The sequence below is a fragment of the Haliotis rubra genome, unplaced genomic scaffold (assembly GCF_003918875.1).
Source record: "Haliotis rubra isolate DU_JTF1 unplaced genomic scaffold, ASM391887v1 Scf8, whole genome shotgun sequence".
Lineage (NCBI taxonomy): Eukaryota > Metazoa > Mollusca > Gastropoda > Lepetellida > Haliotidae > Haliotis > Haliotis rubra.
Window position 1 is genome coordinate 645014 of NW_025767523.1, and position 26395 is coordinate 671408.

General features: G+C 40.2%; 2 protein-coding genes across 2 annotated transcripts in view; one reads left to right on the forward strand and one right to left on the reverse strand.

Moving 5' to 3' along the window:
* Window positions 1-14625, reverse strand: part of LOC124261501 — a 30973-nt gene extending 16348 nt beyond the window's left edge. Inside the window, exon 1 of the mRNA XM_046695822.1 lies at window positions 14280-14625. The gene's annotated coding sequence lies outside the window, so the exon portion shown is untranslated. The remainder of the gene's footprint in view (window positions 1-14279) is intronic.
* LOC124261500 lies at window positions 1661-22363 on the forward strand. The gene is made up of 7 exons (XM_046695820.1): window positions 1661-1754; window positions 3229-3348; window positions 3999-4115; window positions 8029-8157; window positions 10760-10873; window positions 15837-15965; window positions 22090-22363. The coding sequence occupies exons 1-7, from the start codon at window positions 1661-1663 to the stop codon at window positions 22218-22220; spliced, it is 834 nt and encodes a 277-aa protein (XP_046551776.1). The 3' UTR covers window positions 22221-22363.
* Window positions 22364-26395: the final 4032 nt, after the last annotated feature.

Genomic DNA, 26395 nt, shown 5'->3' on the forward strand with positions numbered 1-26395 from the left:
TGTAAATTTATTTATGAAAACAGTTATAAATTTAGTTGAATTAGTAAGTTAACGTTGATACAAAGCTGGTCCTATGACTAAACAGATACAAGCAACTCAGTTATGGTAAGAAATTGTGTTCTTAAATGGTGTGAAGAATTAAACAATTTATAATTTTCTGCCTTAGTGTAATGACTGTCTCGGTTTGTGCTTACTGATCCATTGCCAATGAAGGTACAAGCAACACAATTAAGGTTTAAAATTATGTTCTTAAATGGTGTTAAGAATTAAACAATGTATAATTTTCTGCCCTCGTGTTATGACTGTCTCGGTTTGTGCTTACTGATCCATTGCCAATGAAGGTACAAGCAACACAATTAAGGTTTAAAATTGTGTTCTTAAATGGTGTGAAGAATTAAACAATTTATAATTTTCGGCCCTAGTGTTATGACTGTCTCGGTTTGTGCTTACTGATCCATTGCCAATGAAGGTACAAGCAGCACAATTAAGGTTTAAAATTGTGTTCTTAAATGGTGTGAAGAATTAAACAATGTATAATTTTCTGCCCTCGTGTTATGACTGTCTCGGTTTGTGCTTACTGATCCATTGCCAATGAAGGTACAAGCAACACAATTAAGGTTTAAAATTGTGTTCTTAAATGGTGTGAAGAATTAAACAATTTCTAATTTTCGGCTCTGATATTATGAATGAAGCGTATATTAAAGTATTCACAATCATTTGCAGTGACTGAACCTTGACATACAAAATCAATTGTTTTCGTCCGTGGGGTTTATCTTGTAACCAGATAGTCGTCCCCCACCCCGCCTGATGGTGCCATCTTGATGCGGTAGTGGCATTGTCTTCGGAAATGTGTATAACGTTGGCAAGGAGACTAGCACGGCAGTGGCGTCGATAAACCAAGCATAGTAATAAGGGCTGAACTGGGATTCGAACCCCCGACAAGATCTTCCCGGCATCCTAATGGTCTGAACTTTATTACACTCAAAGTGAGTGAGTGAGTTTAGTTTTACGCCGCACTCAGCAATATTCCAGTCATATGGCGGCGGTCTGTAAATAATCGAGTCTGGACCAGAAAATCCAGTGATCAACAGCATGAGCATCCATCTGCGCAATTGGGAACCGGTGACATGTGTCAACCAAGTCAGCAAGCCTGACCACCCGATCCCGTTAGTCGCTTCTTACGACAAGCATGGGTTACTGAAGATCAATTCTAACCCGGACCTTCGCGGGTCTTATTACACTCAGATCGCTGGCGAGTGAGTGAGTGCGTAGGCCGGTGGTCGAAGAAACACTGTAAGAGCTTCTTAATTGGAGAACTTTACCATGTGATGCAGACCTATGTCGTTTTCTAGTTCTGTGAAACCTTTTTACGTTATGGACAGCTCGAGTCCTTTCAACTTTTAAATCACGTAGATTTATAACATATCCCGTTTCATGTGGCATAAGTTGGACGGTAAGCGAGGCGTTGTTTACAGGTACTTGTTTCTGTATTGACAGACCCATCCTCACGGGTCCCTATAAAATCGATACCTCGTTGATATTTTGTACTTGGTTACTCCCACTTAACAAGGTAAGGTATACATATTTGTATGTGCATCGTGAGGTTGTTATTATCATGGTTATAGTGGTAATATGATTATGGTTTCATATATATTTCAGAATGGATCGCAGAACACTGCTGCTGTTTTTCGTGTTGAGTGTTGTTACCGTCGCTACTGGCAAACCGCATATTGAGGCCGCGGCAACGCAAGACCGTGAGCACCTCCCCCTTCTGATTTAACATATGTTATATTTGGGATTACACTTTTTTGGGTTGAGTCCAATCCGGGATTCGAGCCCACACCCTCAGAGTCAGGCACCTTATCGCCAGCACACAAAGTCAGACGCCTAGACCGCTCAGCCATCGCGGCTTCCACAAAAATGGAAGTCGGACAACTGGTAGTCTAGATTGCGGACTTTGTGTACCCCTCTGATGAGTGTTAATTGGCACGGCTTCTGATTGTTCTACAGCCTTCTGGAGATTTCTTGGTGTAGCAGACTCAAATCAAACTCTTCAAAATTCGCTAGAGATTGCTTTCAGCCTAGATTCGGGTCACTCCCTATTATCTGGGTGCCGTTGTCCAAAACGACCTTAGCGCTAAGACTACCTTAAGTCTATGTTAAGGTAGCGCTAAGATCGCTTTGTACGACGACAGCATGGTCAATTGAACACATGCTGCAGGCTCAGGGCCCCTTTCAGAAAGCTATCGTAGCTCTACGACCGTCGTACCTCCTACACTGTAACATGGACTTACGACTGTTGTAGCGCTACGATAGCATTGTGAAAAAGGACCCAGCTCATAAATAGTCCTTACTCCCATCGCCTTTAGCTGACATATATGCTCGTCTCCGAATCACTGTTGCTTGTATATTAGAGCACAGGCAAATACTGTCGTCTATTGGTCAGTAATTTGGTCAAGTTGAGAACATTTACAGAACAATTTAATAAAAAAACAAATTGTTCGGATAAACGAGGTCTGACTGTATATGATGAAAAAGTACAGAGAGGGTTCTGGGCATGCTAGGGTAGTTTGCACGAACATTCCAGTTCATGTGCAAGGTGCCTAGAATGTGAATCCCGAGGTTTTTTATTTATAAAAACTCGAGTATTTGCCTTCGCTCTAAGATAGCTAGAGACGTCGAGCATGTATTTATCGGGACATTACGTACTGTCGCGAGAACAAAGGTTTCCGCAACTGTACGTAAAGATCCCAACACAGTACTGGCAGTCCTCTATCTATTACTTTCTCTTGAAGGGGCGGTGGGGTAGCCTAGTGGTTAAAGCTCACTCACTCACTCTTGAATGTTACCCTACAACTGATTTCAATGTACATTGTTATGGACACTTTGCAGCGTCGATCAGTATGAACTCTCGATAGGAATAACGCGATGCACTTCTAGTATATATACAGCTTATAGTCAGGGTAAAAGTGATTGTTTCGGTTACGTGGAAAAAGGTACGATACAGCTGTAGAGTGAGGGTACGATTGTTTCAGTCCAGAGTAAATGACTGATATAGCTATAAAGCAAAAGATAAGACTGAATATTTAAATTACGTGTGAAAAGTGTGACGTGTTTAGAGCTGTTTAGACGAAACTAGAATAATGTGGTTTGAAAGGTAATCTGAATAGTGAGGTTCTGATGTATCCAAGATGACAATGTGATGTTTTTGTCCTGCATGCCCGGCAGATGGCCACTGTATGATGGACGGGGTGAAGATCCAACACGGGGACGAGTTCGTCACCAAGCTGAGCGGCCCCTGTATTGTGTACATCTGCGAACATGGAGGGTACTATCCTATTCGTTACGGTCAGTATTCCCGGTCAAGTTTCCAACCTGATTACAAAATGTCTCCATCCATTTCGTGTTTGTTGTTTAACGCCGCACTCAGCAATATTCCACTGTATTGTGGCGGTCTGTAGATAATCGAGTCTGGACCCGACAATCCAGTGATCAACATCATGAGCATCGATCTACGCAATTGGGGTACGATGATATGTCATCTATTTCGTGCGTGCATTAACTTATTGTGAGACAGGAATGGCGAGAGATCATCTTCTGACCGAAAAATCGATTCACGTTGCAGCAAGATTAAATCTCAAAAGAAATATATACAGGATTGTCAGCATAGCTATGGTAAGAATACACTGATGATGATGATGATGATGTTGATGATGATGATAATGGTGCTGGCAATTAGTATCATTCTTCTTCTTCTTATTATTATTATTGGGGCGGTGGGGTAACCTAGTGGTTAAATCGTTCGCTCGTCACGCCGAAGACCCGGGTTCGATTCCCCACATGGTATAATGAGTGAAGCCCATTTCTGGTGTCCCCCGCCTTGATATTGCTGGACTATTGCCAAAAGCGGCGTAAAACTCAACTCACTCACTATTATTATTATTAAGTCTCACTCGTTGGTCCATTAAATGAAACTGACCATTTCCTTCCCACCCCAGCCTGCGAGGACCAGGGAGGCACCTGTCGTCCCGAGGGTTACATTCGCACCCTCGGCTGTTCCCGGCAACAGTGCATCAAGAGCAGTTTGAACGTCGGCTTCCGTAATATCCATGAAGGTAAGCACTATCTGCGTGGTCTCAATGTAAACTACAAGACCTATTTATAGCGAGAGGGATAGCGTGGTTGATAAACAACACTTCCGGCTGTCTTGCGTCTGTAACGCCCTCGGACACGTTCAACGTCATCACAACGTGGATTGCAGCGCTAAACTTAAACACACTTGTGATACAGAGGCAAACCGATTTCAGTTATCACTGGTTCCCTCGGATCAAATCTGAGCGCAACTATCTGAATTCACTATTATTACTCTCTCTTTTCTCTCTCTCATGGTACACTAACAGGCGTATTTTTGTTTGAGAATTAGAATAAATTTTCCATCATCATCAGAGATTATTAAAATATACCTAATAAAGCACACTCAGGATATCTTGTCCCACGAGAGGACTTCATGGAAGTGTGCGATTTATATGAACGGTAATAATATGTAGCTGTCACAGACTCGTTCTGGAGACTTTAACTTTATGTGTTAATACTGTATCGTCACCTGTACGCTGTATGTTCTTTTTAAGTTACAGTCAAAATTGAAGAGCGGGTTTCATTTGGCGACATGCTAAATAGAGTTATCTCCCTTATACAGTCTTCATGTCTCAATATTTCAAAGGACGATTGTTGTGCCCTCAAACCTACACTGGTCTTAAGTTCACAGTAATCATAAATATACATGCGTGTTTCGTACACTCTACTTCTCACTTGAACACGGAAGCGCCTCTACTTCTGCTGAGTCGTGTAAGGTTGAATAGCGTGCAATGAGAGTGCATTTTTTCTCTACAACATAAGAAAAACATCATTTCCACAGTGACACTATGATAACTTAGAAATGTATATAAAAATAACACCTTTAAGGTAACTTGAAGGATATAGGAATCATGAATTAACTAGAGAAACCTATAGCCATAAAGTGTGTTTTAACATACTGAGCTACTGAAGTGCTTTTGTTGTTTGTTAACGTGTGCAAAACTGAAAGTCTGCTTCTGAAGGTAATGGGTATCTAAGACATCTTATCTATAAATAACATCTATAAATATACAACATTTCCGACATGGTAGGGTCATGTGGTCGCTCAACTTAGTCTTCATTGAACCAGTTTCTTTTCCCTAAAATTACCCACCAACAGATAACCTTTTAAAAACTGTTGTAAAACTGTGAGTTATTGTTAAATGAATACATTAAGTGTGGGGCTTTAAGTGACATAAAAACACAAAACAAATTAATTCGGTATGCCATCTTGGTCCCCTCAGTTTTCGGCAATGAAATAATTTTAAAATGGAACTAGTATATATTCATAAAACACACGATATTCCACTAATTTACGAAATTTACCAATGGCAATATTTTTGACGTTTTATGGATTATGCATCAATTGAGCCACTGCAGGCATATGCCTGCAAACATCACTGCACTAACGCCACCGTCAAAAGAAAAATAAAAAAAAAAATAATAAAAATAAAATAAAATAAATAAAAATAAATAAAATAAAAAGAAAATAAATAAATAACATAAATTAAAAAATAATTTATAAAAACCCCAAACCAAGCAAAATGAACAAAAAACAACAACACCCCCCAAAGAAAAAAAGCAAAACAAAACATAACAAAAAAACCAACCCCACTACAACCCCCCAACTAAATAATCCCAAGCAAACAATAACAACAGAAAACAAAACAACAACCGCAACTTTACAAATACAACATTATGCAATGAAATCAAAGCATATATACAAAACCACACAACCCCTACAAGAAAAACAACATAAACCCCCGAAACTATGTCAACAATGACCACACGATATCATCCTATAAACCCAATTTCGCCAAACAGTCCCCTACACCAACAAATATATAGATGATTGCATGATTAAAAAACTTTCTAAAACACAAATGAAAATACAAACGAACCCGCAAACAAACGAAAAAAACCCAAAACAATAATGTCAACAACTCTTGTTTTATCTAAAAAAGGTCTAAACATGATATACCCAGACTACGCCGATTCAGCTGATAACTGAATGTTTTTTCTATCCTTCCATCGATGGTCCCGGAAGCATATACTATTGATCACCGGATTGTCTGGTCCAGACGGTTTACTCCCAAAAGTTAGACGTCCCAAAAGTCATACATCCCAGTTATCAGACAAATCAATCAGGCGTGACTGTGATTACAACCTTGTCTTACCCACTGATATAATGAACCTGTTCATACACTAATGAGATGATTTTCACATTTGTACACAAATACTTTGATCAGAATACTAATGTTGACTGGCTTACTCAATCACTGGGTTCTCCAAATGTGTTTTCACAATGTAACACATATATTTAAGAAGTCTAAGAAAAAACTTTTCTGTGCATTTATTGACTTTACAAAAGCCTTTGACAATGTATGGAGATTTGGGCTATGGCCAAAAATGTTAAGGTATAATATATATGGAAATTTCTACAACTCGTACAGAACATGTATAATAATGTGTTAACATTAGTAAATCCTACTCGGACTATTTCTTCAGTCACTCTGGAGTAAGACAAGGAGAAAACTTGTCACCGCTACTGTTTTCAAGTTTTATAAACGATTTAGAAGAGTTCCTACTATCTAATGGTTCCGAAAGTATAACCATCAACTTTAAACTAGATAATTATTAGACCAATGTATTAAGCTTCTGTTATTTCAATATGCTGATGACAATGTACTAATGAGTGACAACGCAGTTCTTTTACAAAATACTTTGGATTACTTCGCAAGTTATTGTCAACAATGGAAGCCTAACGTTAACGTCTCAAAAACTAAAATCGTCATATCTGGCGGAGGTCTCGCATCTAAATCTAAATACTCTTTTTCTCTTGGTAATCATGAAATAGAACAAGTTGATTCTTATACCTACCTACCTTTGTATTAACTTTCATAGAAACAGGAAAATGAATAACGCTATAAAACAACTATTAAATAGTGCAACTAAGGCTATGTTTTTATTACCGAAACGTGCTCGTAGCATATATTTACCCCTCGACTGTATATTAAAAGCTTTTGATGTGACGATTGTACCAATACTACTTTATGGGTGTGAAGTTTGGGATAAAAAAATTTAGCTGCTACCGAAAAAGTTCATCTATAGTTTATGAAATTAACAACTGGACTTAGAAGCTCCACTCCAAGTCTTATGTTATATGGAGAACTTGGTCGAATGCCTCTGGATATCGTAATTTGCAAAAGAAAGATTAGTTATTGGCACAAGCTAGAACTAACAACAGTTCCTGTAAAAATGTCCAAACTTGTTTACATACTCTGTAAACTGAGAACAGGCTGATGCGTCTGCAAGAGAGACTGCATGCAGGAGGGATGACAAACATGGAGTTCCTCGATGCAGTTGGGCATTTGCTCAGACTTGGTTGACATTCTTGCCTGTATAGTGAATGATGTGAAAGACGTGAAATCTTAAATCTTGAATGATTTGATTGACCATTTAAATTATCTTGTTAAATTAACTTATTTTGTTTTTATGCCAAATATAAAGTCATTACAAGGACATCCATTGATCATTTAAATTATCTTGTTGAATTAACTTATTTTGTTTTATGTCAAATAAAGTCATTGTCATTATCCATAATCTCTTCTCTTTGTGTTTGGATTAGTACATTTGGACTAGTCCATTAATTAACGAAGGTAACAGTGTAGTGAACCTCAGTGCAACCATCCATAACCATTGTTGCTTTAACGCGTTTTGTGGAACGTCTAACTTTTGGGAGGACACCGTCCAGACTCGATTATTTACAGACCGCCGCCATATAGCTGGAATATTGCTGTGTGCGGCGTTAAACAACAACCAAACCAAAACCAAACCCGGAAGCATGATTTTTAACACTTGGATTCTTTTTTTTTGTATCTACGTGTATAATACATGAGCTGTTGTTTGTTTCAGCCTGTCAGGCCCTGGACGGGACCTGTGTTGATGTCGGGGGGAAATGGACCCACAGCTGCCTCACTTACAACTGTATCAGGGTACTTGTGGGTACACAGGAATTCCCCGACCTTCAACTCTCAAGTTGGGGTACGTAACTGTAGTTTTAGAGGAACGCTGAGTCTTTGTATATATATATATAATATTTATAGTAACAAATAATCCCGTTTGAATTGAAAAGGAGCCCCAGTATGATGGGAGATTCTACGTGGAAATCTAGACTTGCTTCAGGCAGTAGGGAAAGTAATGCTGTTCAGGGACTGTGAGACAGACTACTGTAGTTTGTACCTATACGTTTTAAAAGGTTTTAAAAATATTTCAAGTTTTGAGTTTAACACGTTTTAGTCATACGGGAATTTGACACCGGCGTTTTATGTGACGGGCAGAATCCACGTAGAACTCGACTTTGTGAAATGTACCGATATATATTCTGGTCGAACACGCATGGCTTGTATGAACTGACACGTGTCTTTTAGGAGCAATTACGCTCGGGTTAATTAGGGATCCCAGCTATGGACGAGGTACAGATGTAGGAGCAAACGTTTTAACCATACTGAGGCGATGACCAAATAAACAGTACAAACACATGATCATCTTTGACACACTGATAGTTAGATTGCCACTTAAAGTATGTATAATCGTAATTTTTAATCCATATTAGCCTTACGTGTGCACTGGATTATTAGTCAAAACTTTCAAATGAAAGGAACAAATATCTGAAAACATTCATGCGTAACTCCAGCTCAGTTAAATCAAAAAGGGTTCTGACACCGTCCTTTGACATAGGGACACGGGGGAACAAAGTCGTACAAGGCGCCGCAACTCACGGTACGGAGTTACGTCCCTTGCGTTCGTCAGCTCCCTCTGATTGTGGGTTCGCTCCCATTATGTTTCGTGGTTTGTCGGCACCATATCCGTACCCGTAGGTTTCATCAAAGTGGTATATATCTGAGACCTGCTTCGCGTTTCCCTCCCCTATTAAACTGACATGCCGTGGTATAACTGACTGACTGAGTTTGGTTTTAACGCCGCTTTTAGCAATATTCCAGCTACATCACGGCGGGGACACCGGAAATGGGCTTCACACATTGTGCCCATGTGGGGATTCGAACCCGGGTCTTCGGCGTGAGCCGTGGTATAAAGAAATACTATTAGTCATTCACTCACTCATTCACAAAAGACTAACATGTTCTGATTACCCTGCTAGGAGACAATGTGTTAATTTTAAACACAGCAGTAATTACCCTGGAGCCTGGTTCTCTTAAAGATCCAGACACATCCTTTGATGTTTCACACTGTCGGGGCAGATGAACACGACCATATGTCTCTTTAACTGCACTGATTGTTTCGGTGTAAGTTGCTTAACGGGAAGGCTGCCCGTTAGACAGTGACGGGCGGAACAGTGGAGGAGCCCTTACGGTGCGGGCAGAAACTGACAGAACCTATGTACGGAGAAACCGCTTTAATCCGGCTTCGTGGCCTAGTAGATAGGTGTTCTGCTCCGGGAGCAGTGAGTCGGTGGTTCGATCCCCGGTGGTTCAGATCAAAATTCGTTAAAAGAAGGTACCTGTACGGATCACCACGAGGTCAGTATACTGAGTGAGGTATTCATCTTTGATTGCGGCAAGTTGTCTTAACATGCACACAAACACTATATAATTTATATAAGCGACGTTAAACTGAATTTCCCCTCATCCCATCTGTATGTCCAAATCTGGAAATCAAACGTTCGACAAGCGGATCCTGGTGCGGTTAAGGGACGCCACTACTCACTGTTCTCAAACTACAGCGCCTTGGCTACTGACCCACTCGTGCTCGTGTCAGTTGTATGTCCAGTAAAACCGCGTTAGGTAGTCTGTCATACAGACACTGAAGCAAATATATCAAAGAAAGCACACACAGGTCTAGAAAATGTGGCAAGTCTAGATTTCCACAGCTTCAGAAAAATGCTGAAAATGAAGAAAATCTCAGCGCTCCTTTTCATTATATATATATTTTTTTTACTATGAACTTTTTTCTGTAAAATATGTTCATTTCAGAGACTAGTTGTTAGTCTACGCGTTAGGACGAAACACTGCTTTCCAGATGTCTAGAACAGAAGCAGGGGTGTTGGAAGTATAATTGGGGCACGGTAACGTCCAGGTTGACGAAGTTTCATTGTTGTCGGGTTGAAGATGGACAAACCATCTCATTGTACAGTACTAAGCAAAAGAAACTAAACACTGATGTTTTGATATTGGCTAAAGTCATTTTATTACCTATAACTTGCAATGTTTCGACCTATTAACGTTTTGATAGCTTTTGTAACTTTTCTGGTCAACACCCAAGTGTCTGCTTTTTAAGCCCGCAGTGCAGAATCACCATCAGATGAATCCTTAGGATACTTGAGTCAACATTACAGACACATAGCAGAAACATATTCAACGATGTACCCGTGTTGAAAACCAAACTCAGTTTTAAAAACCCAGGCGTGACTTGCGAGGGCTGTACCTGCTGTGCTCATCCAACGACCTTCAGTGTCTCAATCTTATATATGGAATCGATTCCCATACATCCAGTGAACTGTAGATAGAAATATTCTTAATTGTAATAATCTACTTCAGGATGTGAAGTCCATTTCTGGTGTCCCCCGCCGTGGTATTGTTTGAATATTGCTAACAGCGGCGTGAAACTCACTCACTCTCTATTTCAGGCTGCCCTAGAAACGACCAATGTGTACCCTCCAACGTCACCATCACTGACGGATGCTCCATACTGAAGTGCGAACAGAGGGGACAGTACTTTGGGTTGTATCCACAGAAGCATGGTAGGTAGGGTTTTCACAGTCAAACCCCACCTAACCTCACCAAACCCCACCCCACACGGCTCAGATCAGTAGCAGTCTCTGCTTCCAATATGAAAATTTTAAAAATACCAGGCATATGATTTCCTCGTCCCTGGTGTCTTCCAAATGCATACGCCATTCCCTGAATCATTTTATGATATGAAGTATGGGGCCCGTAAGTCCTATACTTCCGGCATTAAGCTGGTTCCCGGATCCCTTTGCGCGCGCCAACTTGCGATATGCGAGACGGGGCCCAGCTTACTTCCGGTACCAGATTTCCGGTGACAAGCGTATATTCAAGAACCAGTTCTGGTCCCAAATTGCGCGACCGCCAATTTGACCTTACTAGACCGGACCAAGTGTACAACGTACATGTTTTACTGTCACAGCTGTTCTTGTTCCCGTTTATCCGAAATACCGTAACACCTGGATGATCCTATTGCGGTACAATGAAATATGTAAATGATTATCACCCCTAAAACCACGATTAGTTAATCCAGACATATCGCACGCTTCGGTCGAAACGACATGCATTTTCACAGTGAGTGCTTTTTGTCAGTTTTGTTACAGTTTTGGTGTAAAAAAATAGACGTTTTGACACGACTGCATGTCATCATTCCCCGGTAGCGTTTGACGTTGCTCATAATATCAATCACTGGTTTACATCGTCTATATCCGCGGCGTAAAACACCATGACCAAATCCGATCGAACCTAGATGAGTCAGAATTTAACGGCTTTTATAAATACAATATCAATTTCACTGTAGATTATCGTGCCATCTTGAGATTCGAACCCGGTCTTTGGCTTGACGAGCAAACTCTGTCCTCTCTACATCTGTAAATGATCAGGCCAAATACATAAACAATGTGTACGTAAACATGTTCTTCATACAATTAGTCCCCAGCAACCAAGTCTTGTCGCACTAGGCGCTTAAAGGAATCGAGTGGTCCCCATCGAGGTGACGTCGCGCCACAACGGCGTGGGATGCTGCTGCTAACAAAATAATTTATCCGGACTCAATTATTCACACCCCGCTGCCATATAGTGAGTGAGTGAGTATGGTTTTACGCCGCTTTCAGCAATATTCCAGCAATATCACAGCGGGGAGACCAGAAAAGGGATTCACACATTGTACCCAAGCGGGGAATCAAACCCGGAATCGAATCGGACGAGCGGAGGCTTTAACCATTAGGCTACCCCACCGCCCCCGCTGTCATACAGCTGCAACGCTGCGGCATTGAAGACGCAGATTCTACGTATATGTATACTGCCCTTAAGCATCGTGACACGACCTCTTTATTGATACCGCTCATTAGTACAAGATGTTGTGTGTGGCCTTTTGATAACTTGATTAATAGGGTTATTGTCATTGTGATGTATGACCGGCGTCTTGACACCCTCTCTGTATTTGAATCGACTTTTCTGCCAATCGATATCCTTTAAATCACCAACAGAAGGGTTCTGACCTTGGCTGTACACATATCGAATCTTTTAACAATTACCCTAGTAAAGTATCGATCACAGTTAACCTACATTGTAGGTAGAGGCCATTAAAGGATTTGTTATTGATGGCAGCTATTTGATCCGCAGATATAGAGCTGAAATGAATGTAGTTAAATTTTATTACACCTTATAAATAAATAGAGTAAAATTCCGTTATCCGGAAGTGGTTACCTTGAAATCGGCATGAAATGAACGAAATCAAGGAATATCATTAATTGTTAAATCAGCATTCTAGAAGTTGGTGAGTCAACGAATATCATTCATTGTAAATTGTTTGATCGGCATTCTAGAAGTTGGCGAGTAAACGAATATCATTCATTGTTAATTGTTTGATTGGCATTCTAGAAGTTGGTGAGTCAACGAATATCATTCATTGTTAATTGTTTGATTGGCATTTTAGAAGTTGGTGAGTCAACGAATATCATTCATTGTTAATTGTTTGATTGGCATTTTAGAAGTTGGTGAGTCAACGAATATCATTCATTGTTAATTGTTTGATTGGCATTCTAGAAGTTGGTGAGTCAACGAATATCATTCATTGTTAATTGTTTGATCGGCATTCTAGAAGTTGGTGAGTCAACGAATATAATTAATTGTTATATTTTTTTAATTGTTTGATCGGCTTTCTAGAAGTTGATGAGTCAACGAATATGATTAATATTTATGTTTATTTTTTTAATAGTCCCAACACTCCAGAAATCTACTTTCCTATGTACGTCAGTGTATATTTAAGTGAGTGAGTGAGTGAGTAAAGCAAAACTTTACTATTGCACGGCGGGGGACACCAGGAATGGGCTTCACACATTGTACGCATATGGAGAATCGAACCCCGGTCCGCGTGACGAGCGAACGCTGTAACCAGTAGGCTACCCCAACCCCGTGTATATTTAAAGGGAGACTAGCTTGGACTGAACTGAGCACCGGGGATGGAACTGACCATATTTAGAAGGTTACATTGTTGTTCGCTATTTGTTACACGTATCAACATTGCCCTCTCCACAAACATTCACCGATTACTACTTCACATTCATTTGTTCCCAATATTGTCATCAATTAGACCAGACAAAACTATCAAATACTATCATATGTATGAAAAAAATGATCATCTTCTTCAGACGTTTTAGTTTCTGTGGCAAGGTTTGGTGTTATAATCCTTGGAAACCAGATATTTATATCGTAAAATAAGGCACCCTTTGTATCAAACTACCCTTTTCGAAATGCTAGGTTGTGTCGAACATATTTCCAGTCACAATGGATTCCTTCAATTGTTATCAGTATTTGACCTATGATAAGTCGAAATTAGATTTTCGAATTTTCGGTTGTCTCGAGATAGAAATGCCAGAACAGAATTAATCTGAATAGTCGAACCGAAACTATTAAACCCGCCGTACACCAGCATCAATGACAAAAAGAATATGAAAGTTCTTTTGTAAAGAAAATATCCGCATCCCATTAAACTTAGAATGCTTGAAAATTCAGTGAGCAGAGTTTGCATTTTGTAATTATATAGTCCATGTGTCATTTTCTTAGTGAAGATGTGTATTGGATGTGTCGAAACACTCAGATAAGAAGAATCTTTCCTTGCTTCCAATTAAGTTATAGTACGCTTAGACAAAGCAAATGTGTTTACTGAACGGCCAGTTAGGCCTAGATTTCCCCAAATACTCCTAGCTTCATCATCAACCGATGAACTAATTGGTTCTTAACATTCAGTTACATTCATCTTCCAATGAAAAAAGTGTCAGTAAAATGTTAAAAAATATAGAAGCTATTAGAAATTTCTAAAAATAATGAAAATTCATCCCTTCGCCAAAAAATAAAAAATAAATAAAAAACTAAAAGAAGGAGACGCTAATAAGAAAATTAATCGTAAGATCGTCCTACCTTACAGTGATTATCCGGTTTTGTATAGAGTTTGTTCAATGCGTTCTTCAAGTAGTGCGCCTGGATGCAGTTCTTATGTTCATCGTCAGACGTAGAGCATCACGACATCGTAATCCTCTTCATCTTTAACGATCAGCGTTAAGACTTAATGATAGAACCTCTCCCAGGCATCTGAAACTTACGAAGTCTAACAAACTACATAACTTAGAGTCATTGCTCAGCCAACAAAACTATTCCTCCGGTCTTTTAAAAGTATCAAATCTAAACATGTATGACGTATATGATTAACCTGGAGATTTGGTTCCCTTCCTCGCGTATGAATGAGAGAAACATCCGCACTCGGTCGCCTGCCTCTTCACCACCCCTGTGCCTCTGCTACTTCCGGCAGACATGCTTCATTTAATCAGTGTCAGCTGAGCTGGTTTAAATCAAAGCAACACAGAAGATAACCCTCATGTTAGACGTACCCCTTGTATATAGGCCACGGGGACATCTAGTACGAACCACTTACAAGATATGTAAAGAAAACCAGTTGATATACAAGAGACACGCATCTGGGAAACTCGTGTTATTGTATACGATTGACGCAACGCGTGTTACGTTTATATAACGGTAAATATTTAGGGTTCCAGTTCAAGATGTTTATTTGGTTTTACCGTTTTTGACACTTGCGGGACTGGTTAATTAGGCTGTGAAGATAACCGATGTTCGGCATTCGAGAGTAATTACATGGCTGTGGCTTGGAAGTTGTTTATGTCAGCTACAAGCGCACACCTGCTTGATCATGTCATTTTGAAAATAACATACACCTTATATTATCATTCAAGCGTTACGTTACGTTGATGTACACTGACGCGTTGTTCCCTGTTTAGAAAACACCGCTGTTTGTACTGTCTCTATTTAAAATTAAGTTTCTATGTCGGAATCTGTGTATTAGCTTAGTGTTTGAAAGTCGGTTAGAATATTATTTGCCTGTACTTTTAAATACAGTGCCATTTAGAAAGTGCCAAGGTTAACATACGTTATACCTGGGATTACTCTGTGTCATTAAAGTACAGACTCCAAGAGTTTGGGTTCGAATCCCGGATGGCACTCAACCCCCACCGGTCACCTCCCTACCCCCAACGCACACACACACACACACGCACGCACGCACGCACGCATGCACGCACACTAAGGCGCACAAAAAGGTGCTAGAATCTGCATTTTACTGAGAAAGTATAATCCAAAATATATCACATGTTACATGTTGTTTGTTGTTTCTAGAAACGTTAGACTTTGTGGATGATTAAAAACATGTTGTTTCATGTTTGTTTCATATGTTTATTATTTATCATTTCAGCCTTTATCCTATCGAAGAATCACAATTTCAAAAAGAATTTTTCATTTGCGGGTTTACTCATTCACACACTCACTCACTCACAGGAGTCTTTAATGTGTTCGTATTTTCACGTATTAGACAAATGTAGCTACATGTGTCAGAGGAGCCCTCGTCATCTCTCTGAAATGTCACTTGACCACCATGTGTATGCACGGGTCCCACATTTCTGTGTTTAGGATGTCTTCACGACGGATCGTGTCATGATGTCGGCAGCACGTGGACGGTAGACTGCGGCACCTTCACCTGCCTTGAAAACGACAACCCCGACGGCAGTGTAATGTTGTCCGTTAAGAACGTTGACGTCAGTGAGTATGCACGGTGCTACGAAGCAAAACTTTAAATACTGAGACTAACACGTAACCCCGAAATATTCTTCTTATTCACCTGAGCGTTTAAAAGGTTGCTTAACTGCTGAAACACCTCTTTAAATTTAGTGCTAGAGTTGAGAAGATGAACCTAAGTGCCAGAGCTGGGAAGGGGTAGGCATAAGCTCCTGGGCCTTGGTTTTCGAAGCTCTCTTAGCGCTGAAAGAGTAGTAAGTGAAAGGTTAATGTATGGCACTTACCACTATCTTAATAGAGCTGACAGGGGTGGGTATAGGTTGTTAAAACTGAGCTGAGAGGCTGATTAGTATACCCTGCTAGAGCTGAGAGGGGGATTAGTATACCCTGCTAGAGCTGAGAGGGGACGGGTATAGGTTGCTAGAGCTGAGAGGGGATGGGTATAGGTTGCTAGAGCTTAGAGGGGATGGGTATAGGTTGCTAGAGCTGAGAGGGGATGGGTATAGGTTGCTAGAGCTTAGAGAGGATGGGTATAGGTTGCTAGAGCTTAGAGGGGATGGGTATAGGTTGCTAGAGCTTAGAGGGATGGGTATAGGTTGCTAGAGCTGAGAGGGGATGGGTATAGGTTGCTAGAGCTTAGAGAGGATGGGTATAGGTTGCTAGAGCTGAGAGGGGATGGGTATAGGTTGCTAGAGCTTAGAGGGGATGGGTAAAGGTTGCTAGAGCTGAGAGGGATGGGTATAGGTTGCTAGAGCTGAGAGGGGATGGGTATAGGCTGCTAGTACTAAGAGGATGGGTATAGGTTGCTAGAGCTGAGAGGGGATGGGTATAGGTTGCTAGAGCTGAGAGGGGATGGGTATAGGCTGCTAGAGCTGAGAGGGGATGGGTATAGGCTGCTAGAGCTGAGAGAGGGGATGGGTATAGGTTGCTAGAGCTGAGAGGATGGGTATAGGCTGCTAGAGCCGAGAGGGGGTGGGTATAGGCTAGAGCTGAGGAGAGGGATGGGTATAGGTTGGTAGAGCTGAGAGGGATGGGTATAGGTTGCTAGAGCTGAGAGAGGATGGGTATAGGTTGCTAGAGCTGAGAGGGGATGGGTATAGGTTTCTAGAGCTGAGAGGGGATGGGTATAGGCTGCTAGAGCTGAGAGGGGATGGGTATAGGTTGGTAGAGCTGAGAGGGGATGGGTATAGGTTGCTAGAGCTGAGAGGGGATGGGTATAGGCTGCTAGAGCTGAGAGGGGATTGGGTATAGGCTGCTGGAGCTGTGAGAGCGTGCGTATAGCCTGATGGAGCTGAGAGGGAGTGAGTATAGGATGCGAAGGTAGAGAAAGGATGAGTATTAGCCACAGAAAGTAGAAAAAGGATGAGTATAAACCGCAGAAAGTAGAGAAGGGATGAGTATAAGTCACAAAAAGCTGGGAAGGGATGGGCATAAGCCACAGAACGTAGAAAAAGGATCGGTATAAGCTGCAGGCAGTAGATCGAGGATGCGTATAAGCCACAGAAAATAAAGAAGGGATGTGTATAAGCTGCAGAAAGTAGAGCAAGGATGAGTATAAGCCACAAAAAGTAGAGAAGGGATGAGTATAAGCCACAAAAAGTAGGGAAGGGATGGGTATAAGCCACAAAAAGTAGAGAAGGGATGAGTATAAGCTGCAGAAAGTAGATCAAGGATGCGTATAAGCCACAGAAAATAAAGACGGGATAGAAGCCAGACCCCCAAAATGGTGAAAATGTGATGCAGTTCTGGCGACCAAACGGGATGTGTATTTTCACAATCAGGAATGTTTGGCTTTGATTTAAAGCCGGTTGTCATCAGCTACCGTGCGTGACTACCGTGCAGGGGCCCTTTTAAGGTGCAACACGTCATGTCAGTTATGGCAATATTTTAACCGATAACTGGATGGTTTAATTTAATAACTCTGGTTTGGATTGACTGATTTTCATCAAAATAGTAGTTTGGGAATGCTCAGATCATGATTTAAAATTGTAGACAATAAAATAACATATATGATCATCGCAAAAATATTTTGGTAAGGTCAAAGGTCAATTTTAATAGAAAGGGCATTTAAAGAGAAAATATGAGTTGAACATTACAAATTAAAGGCATTTTTATTTCAAAAATTATGTTTTTCTAATTCAGCTATATCATTTAAAGATCACATATACCTTTGGTTGGCACGTTATGCATGAAAAAACCATTACAAGGAAACAAAGGGTGGTACTTTGTATTTAGATCAGCAACATATAAGAGAATTTCATCTCCATGCTTTACAAAGTATCAACAATACTAAATATGTCGAAGATACTGTTGAGCTATCATATAATTTTGCGTTTATTGACATTCTGGCAGAAACAACAATTCAGCTGTCAGAAGGAGATATGTTTTGATAAGTGTCAGTATTGCACTGACATGCCCGGAAACCCTTAAAGCTGATAGATAATAATATGACATCCTAATGGAAGGTTTACAAGTGACATTATGGTGTGCCATTTCTCTGTTTACAATGTGAAATATTACGACTTTGGTTTTCTTGATTTCTTTTACACCGGCAATTATTAATACATTGTAAAAGATATGACACACTGATGAGAAAGGCGTTATGGTATCTTACTACCAAATATACACACAGGCATGTCATCATAACGCAAACAACATTGCCTTCATATCAGTTCGTATTTATTGTTTTGAATAGTCATAGTTTATTCCCAAGATAAGATAAGATAAGATAAAATTATACTTTATTATCCCGAAGGAAATTTTGGTTGACATGTTACTCAATGTCAACATTGTCAAGATCACGGGAACATGTTTCAAGGCCACATCCACATGCCGAAGTACACAACAGGTCCAACCTCTTGCAGCAACACCTTCCTGTACATTGGCGTTTACATGCACAGATACCTTGAAGAAGGTCCACGGAAACAATTAAGTCTTAACTTATTTGCAACTTTATCACAGAGGAACAGAGGAATATTTGATGAAGATCTATTACGACAGAAACGTACTTCTTTAAATACAAAACATTAAGTGCCTACGTTTATGGACAACTCAAAGAAATTCTAGACAATATTCATATAAACATCTTGCTTCTACTATAACGTTCATAAAAATATGCATACCTCGGTGTTAGTAATATGTAATGATATACACAAAACAGTTACACATAGCATGGTCATGACTCTATGAGCATCGATCTTTACAAGTGGGATACGATGGCATGCATCAAACAAGTAAATGAGAACGACCAACCGATCACATTAGTTCGCTCTTACAACATGGGTTGCTGAAGATAAATTTTGACCCAACATATTTGTGAACCTGTGATAATGGTTAATGAATAGATGCATAGTCAGTCTCATGATATCTATTGTAGATCATTCCAAATGCTATTATTGACAACAGAATGTATGTCACCAATATCGTTTCTGATCTCTGCATAAGTCGTACCTCAGAGAGCCAATTGTCAAGTTGCATTTGATTACTATAAGCTATTCAGTACACGCACAGAAGTTGGTATATACGTTGACAGATGCATAAGAACTATATTTTGCGCATAAAACCTTGACTCGTCTATACATATTGACAGTAGTGGGTGACCTCGTCTAGATGGATACTAAAAGACCACATGTCGTTCATTTTCCGATTTCAGTATCTCGCATGACTACGTTGTCATTTAAGCAGAGAGTGAATGAGAGCGACAATAGTTATCGTATCGTGGAATTGGCTCAGCTGATGAGCGACGACAGCACAACGTCAGCTCTAACATATCGGTAGACCTCACCTAGATTAACATTACCAAGTCAGCTGTAGTCAGCTGCATTGTTCCAACAACAGATATTATGAAGCCACCAGCTGTGATCAGCAGAGTGTGTTTGAAATGAAGGACATCTTCTGATTGCTCCGATCTATAGTTTGGCATGAAATGCATGTAGACCCGGTTTTTTGTAAATATCTCTTCATCCAATGACCCAATCGATCTCAAACTGTGCAAGTTTTGTCAGACAACCTAATCACATTGTAAATCACCGATTTTATGCATTTGTATTAAAGAATCTGTCTATGTAACTTTCAACAAAATAAACAGCAGAACGCAAACTGCTTGCAGAGGGAGGGAGCCAATGACCTGTAACAGCGGCATCTATTACAATCAAAAGGAATGAATTGGAAATACTGTGTATTTCAGAGGTATATGAGGGTGTGTACATTTGGTGGTAAGATACCATAACGCCTTTCTGATCAGTGTGTCATATCTTTAACAATATATTAATGATTGCCGGTGTAAAAAGTCGTAATATTTCACATTGTAAACAGAAAAAATGGCACACCATAATGTCAATTGTAAACCTTCCATTAGGATGTCATACTATTATCCATCAGCTTTAAGGGTTTCACGGCATGTCAGTGCAGCTGGAGCGTGAAGTGACACAAATATAAACAATATTGACACTTATCAAAACATATCTCCTTCTGACATCAGCTGAATTGTTGTTTTTCATGCATGCAGTGCCAACCAAAGATATGTATGATCTTCAAATGATATAGCTGAATTGTAAAAACATAATGTTGGTAAAATTACCTTAAATTTGTAAAATTGATAAAGTTGCAAATAAGTTAAGACTAAATAGTTTCCGTAGACCTTCTTCAGCTTCATAACTGTGCATGTAAAAGTCAATGTACAGGAACTCAGGAAGGTGTCGAAGAGGTTGAACCTGTTGTGTACTTAAGCATGTGGATGTGGACTTGAAACATGTTCCCGTGATCTTGACATTGTTGACATTGACTAACATGTCAACTAGGAATACACTCTGACTATTAGGAACAATAGACACGAACTGATATGAAGGAAGTATTGCTTGTGTTATGATGACATGACTAACTCATCATTCTTTGATGAGCTGAGAAAGACATCTGGAATAATGAAATTATACAATTAAGAGCTTTCTGTTATGTTGTGTGATTTTAATGATAGTCCAACAGTATCCTCGACTTATTTGGTATCGTTGACTATGTAAAGCATGGAGTTGTTACTGTTGAACAGACATTATATAATATTTTGCTGATCCAAATACAAAGTACTAAATTGTGTTTTCTTGGTAAATTTTTTTTCCTGCATACAGTGCCAACCAAAGGTATATATGATCTTCAAATGATATAGATGAATTAGAAAAACCTAATTTTGGAAACAATTACCTTTAATTTGTAACGTTCAACTCATATTTTCTCATCAAATGCCCTTTCTATTAAAATTGACTTTTGACCTTACCAATTTTTTTTGCGATGAACATATATGTAATAATATTGTCCACAATTTTAAATCATGATCTGAGCATTCCAAACCTACTATTTTGATGAAAATCGGTCAATCCAAACCAGAGTTATTAAATTAAACCATCCAGTTATCGGTTAAAATACTGCCATAACTGACATGACATATTGCACCTCAAAAGGGCCCCTGCACGGTATCACGCACGGTAGTAAATGACAACCGGCTTTAAATCAAAGCTAAATCATTCCTGATTGTGAAAAAAACACATCCCGTTTGGTCGCCAGAACTGCACCACATTTTCACCATTTTGGGGGTCTGGCTTCTAGACCATGCGTATAAGCCACAGAAAATAAAGAAGGGATGAGTATAAGTCGCAAAAGTAGAGGTGAGGTGAGGTGAAATTGGGTTTAACGTCGTGCTTGAGAATATTTCGCTCATATGACGACGTGCATGCGTGTGTATGTGTTTCTGCTTGTACTATCCCAGACTTAAGCTGGTTTTATAGTGCTAGCTCACTGAGATACCATGTCGCAATTGAGCATGAATACCCCACTCAGACACATTATAGACTCCGAGCCGACCAGTCCTTGTTTTACCAATGAATGCCGAGGCCCAGGCAGGGAACAACAAGTACCATATTTTAACGTCTTTTGGTATGACGTGGTCGGGGATCGAACCCGCGACCTTTCGCTCTCCGAAGTTGAGAAGGGATGAGTATTGGCAGCTGGAGCTGAGAAGGAAAGTATTCTCTAGTGCTTTTAAAAGAGACTGGACACGATTTTTGTTGGACTAACGTAACTTTGTTATCGATGTATCTAAAGTAATTTTGATATTATGTGATAACTGTGTATTTTGACTTGCACCTTTCTGTACGTCTAGAGTGCAAAGATGTTCATGGAACCTGCCACAACCCAGGAGATTCCTTCCAGTTTGACATTGGTGGCACCGTTTGGCCACACTGCACATGCGCAGTCAACGGACCAACCGTCAACTACAGCTGTCATTCCTAAACGATAAGGTCACCATGACCTCATATAGTCAGCGCAACACCTGTTTTTTTAACTTGCTGTTAATTTTATGCAGCTCCTCCGTGATTTGTGACGACATATTGGATGGAAAGATAAAATAATAAAATGAAATAGAGTACAGTTTACATCTGTCAAATGTAATCGATGTGATTCTTCGCTAAGATGTGAGCAAACATAAACATGTCAAAGTATAAACTTAATGAGCAACGAGTGGAAAATGTACTAAACCTAATAGTACTGAATTACCGGGCAATCCCCCCAAAATATGCAGCTTTTATGGTGGCTATAATGAACAGACGCGATATGGTCATTCGGTACTGAATCGCTGTACTTGATAGTAGTCACGGATGTGTTGTGGAAAAAAATAATGCCTAATGACGTTAAGATAATGCCTAATGACGTTAAGATAATGCTTGTAAAGTATGCTCTTGTACACCAATGTCAATATTAAGTGTAGGTTTGAAATTTAAAAATCATCGTGAGCTGAAATATTTCAAGATTCACCTTGGTTCCAACACTTGATATATCTGCATTTGCGCTCGGGAAGCATTTGACTGGGATCCAGTCTGGAGAAGATAGGCTGCGGCTGGGTCACACTTAACGTAGCAGTCCTTGATGTCATCTGAGGGCACTTTCATAGAACATTGCGTCAGACGAACCCAGCCAGTCAGCGTCGAGGTTTCAAATTTCCTGGTATCTGTCAGGGAAGCATTCAAACAAACACCTCCGTTTTTGTATCTCCAAAACAAACAAACAATAAAACAAAAGAATGCACAGAAAGCAAGCAACCAACAACAAAAACAACGGTATTTTATCATTCTCAATATCTGAACATCTTGTATCTTCTCGCAAATGAATCCACTGACACTCCAGAATCCATAATTCAGACAAGGTGGTCACGGTTCGATCAGGGTTCACTTCGTCAGACCTTCAGTGGGGATGGGTAGCTGAGGTCATCAAATCTTCATACAGACGTAAAAGAGATTTTTTACGTTTTGTTTGTTTGTGTGTTGTTATCGAATCAGACAATCCAGTGATCAACAACAAGAGCATCGAGATATACGAAACCTTGTCAACCAAGTCAACGAGCCTGGCCACCCGATCCCGTTAGTCGCCTACTACGACAAACATGGGTTGCTGAAGATCAATTCTAACCCGGATCTTCACGGGTTAGCTATTTAAGAGATGGCTGGCAGCATTAAGTTTGTGCAACATTTCTGTTGAATTACAACGACATTTTGTTACAGTTTCTATCTTCCAAAACAACGTTTTGAGGTGGTCAATTCATACATAAGGACGTTACACATCGGCATCTATAACCTTACACACACGCACGCACGCACGCACGCACGCACGCACGCACTCACTCACTCACTCACTCACTCACTCACTCACTCACTCACTCACTCACTCACTCACTCTCTCTCACACACACACACACACACACACACATACATACATACATACATACATACATACATACATACTGTTACGGTTAATAATTTGCCGTGACAAAAGTCCCCTTTGAACCAGCAAAATAGAACACAGACAAGTCTAAAATATTCAGTAATATATAGAACAATCAATGAGCAAGCTACAATGAATGACAATACAACTTTCTAGTACAATGCAATTGAGACACACATCTATAATACTGGGTCACAAATATAAAATATTAACTCACCAGAGTCTTGACATTTACAGTGAGAGCAGATATACTGAATGAAGGTTGTTTACAATGACAGAAGTTGAATAGACAAGCACGGGCAGTCTTGAAATGTTGAACAACTTGACGATGGCATACAGTTGTGTATAAATCCAGTCATGTGAAAGTTCCGTCGCACAACTCAACAACCAGCCTTTATATAGCTCTTGCACAGTTTTTGAGCATTCTGGCAAAGCTTGGCTCCATCCTTATTCTCTCAGAACTTTAAGAGAATTTCTCGAACACACGACATGAAGAAAGCCGGAAGTCAAAACAAAAGATTGCCAAGGGCAGGTAATTCTGCATATCTAATATCTCAAAAGGCGTACCGCTAAAATACTGTTGCCATTGAACATATATGATGCGAGATGTGAGCCACAACCCACACTCAAAACTTTAAACATTGTGACCCATAATAACCATCACTTAATCAATGTGGTATTACAAATTACAAAAACCACACTCTCATAACAATACAAAAACCTTGTAAAGATTGATAACCGAAAACAGAAAATATGAAAAAAATAGAAACGTGAGAAAAAATAACATACATTTATACTTACATTATTTAAATTAGTTCAAAGAAGGAACTTTAAATCAAAAGGTACGGTCCTCAAAATTGTAATTTGTTTCCACATTTGTGAAATATTGTGTGGGCGAAACCAGGAACTAGATAAGCACAAACAACTCTTTCCACAGCGACAAGAAATACAGGCAAAAAAACGACTCTTGCATGTGTTTATAAATCACTCTCAAATAGTGATGATACCAGGTGTTAGTGAAAAAGGTGAGCATATCCTGCTTCAATATCACAAACGCATGCAAAACAAGTCAATTGTTTGCCTGCAAAAATGTCCGGATCATTAGTAAAACAGAAAAACAAAACACTTTGGTCGTGCACATGTATCATCTGTGGACAAACACTTCAGATAAGTAATAACTGAGTCGATATCGATATGTGGAGCACGTGTGTAGCACGCATCAATTACGACACTGACATTTTGTGTAATTAATATCGTTTATGACTTAAAAATTGATATTTTGAATCTATCAAACTCTTGATATGGAGAGCACATTACCAGGATATTGATATTTCTAAGTCAGCATATTTAAATACCAGTGTGGACCTGAAAAGGGGAAGAGGGATTCTAGTTTGGGAAGTATGTGGGGGAGGGTGGAGAGCAAATCTTGTGGGTAAGGAGTTGGGGTGCGCTTTAGACTATTTATGAATGCAAATAATGCTTTAAGGACAATTGGCGTTTGGAAACTAAAAACTAGCCGAACAGTGTTAGAACTCAATTGCATGTTTGGACCCGTGAAGATCCGGGTTTAGTAACATGCGCGTCGTAAGAGGCGACTAACTGAATCGGTTGGTCAGTCTCGCTGACTTGGTTGATACATGTAATCGTATGTGTTGTTTAACGCCTCATTCAGCAATATTCCAGCTATATGGCGGCGGTCTGTAAGTAACTGCGCCTGGACCAGACAATCCAGTGATCAACAGCATGAGCATCGATATACGCATGTGTCAACCAAGCAAGCGAGCCTGACCACCCGACTGCGTTAGTCACCTCACACGACAGGACCAATTTTAACCATGATCTATACGGGTCGATTTACACAGTCCCCAGGCAATTGGTATACGATGACATGAATCAGTCAAGTCAGCGAGCCTGTACCGCTGTGCTTCTCCGATCAGGTACGACCGCCTCCGTGGTTAGTGGTTAGTGGTTAGTGGTTAGAGCGTCCGCCCGGAGAGCGGAAGGTCGTGGGTTCGATCCCCAAACGCGTCAAACCAAAATACCTTAAAATATGGTACTTGTTGGTCTCTGCCTGGCGCTCGGCATTAATGGGTACAACAAGGACTGGTCGGCTCGGAGTCAGTATAATGTGTCTGAGTGGGGTATTCATGCTTCACTGCGGCATGGTATCTCAGTGTGCTAGCACTATAAAACCAGCTTAAGTCTGGACTAGTACAAGCAGCCGCACATACACATACACACGCATGCACGTCGTCATATGAGTGAAATATTCTCAAGCACGACGTTAAACCCAATTTCACCTCACCTCACCGAGTAACAACAAACATGTGTTCCTGAAGACAGCAACAATGTTCGTTAATAAACACTCACTCACTCAGTTCAAGAAACACTGAAGCGGTCGATAAATATACATTTTAACATTTCGCACTAAGAATCCAATACAACTGAGGGCGGTGGGGTAGCCTAGTGGTTAAAGCGTTCGCTCGTCACGCCGAAGACCCGGGTTCAATTTCTTACATGGGTATAATGTGTGAAGCACATTTCTGGTATCCCCCGTCGTGATATTGCTGGAATATTGCTAAAAGCGGTGTAAAACAATACTCAGTCAGTCAGCCAATACAACCGTTAAAGTTTGACCAATGAGATAAGATAACGGACAGGTGACGCGGTGCTGGCGTACCTGGCTCAAC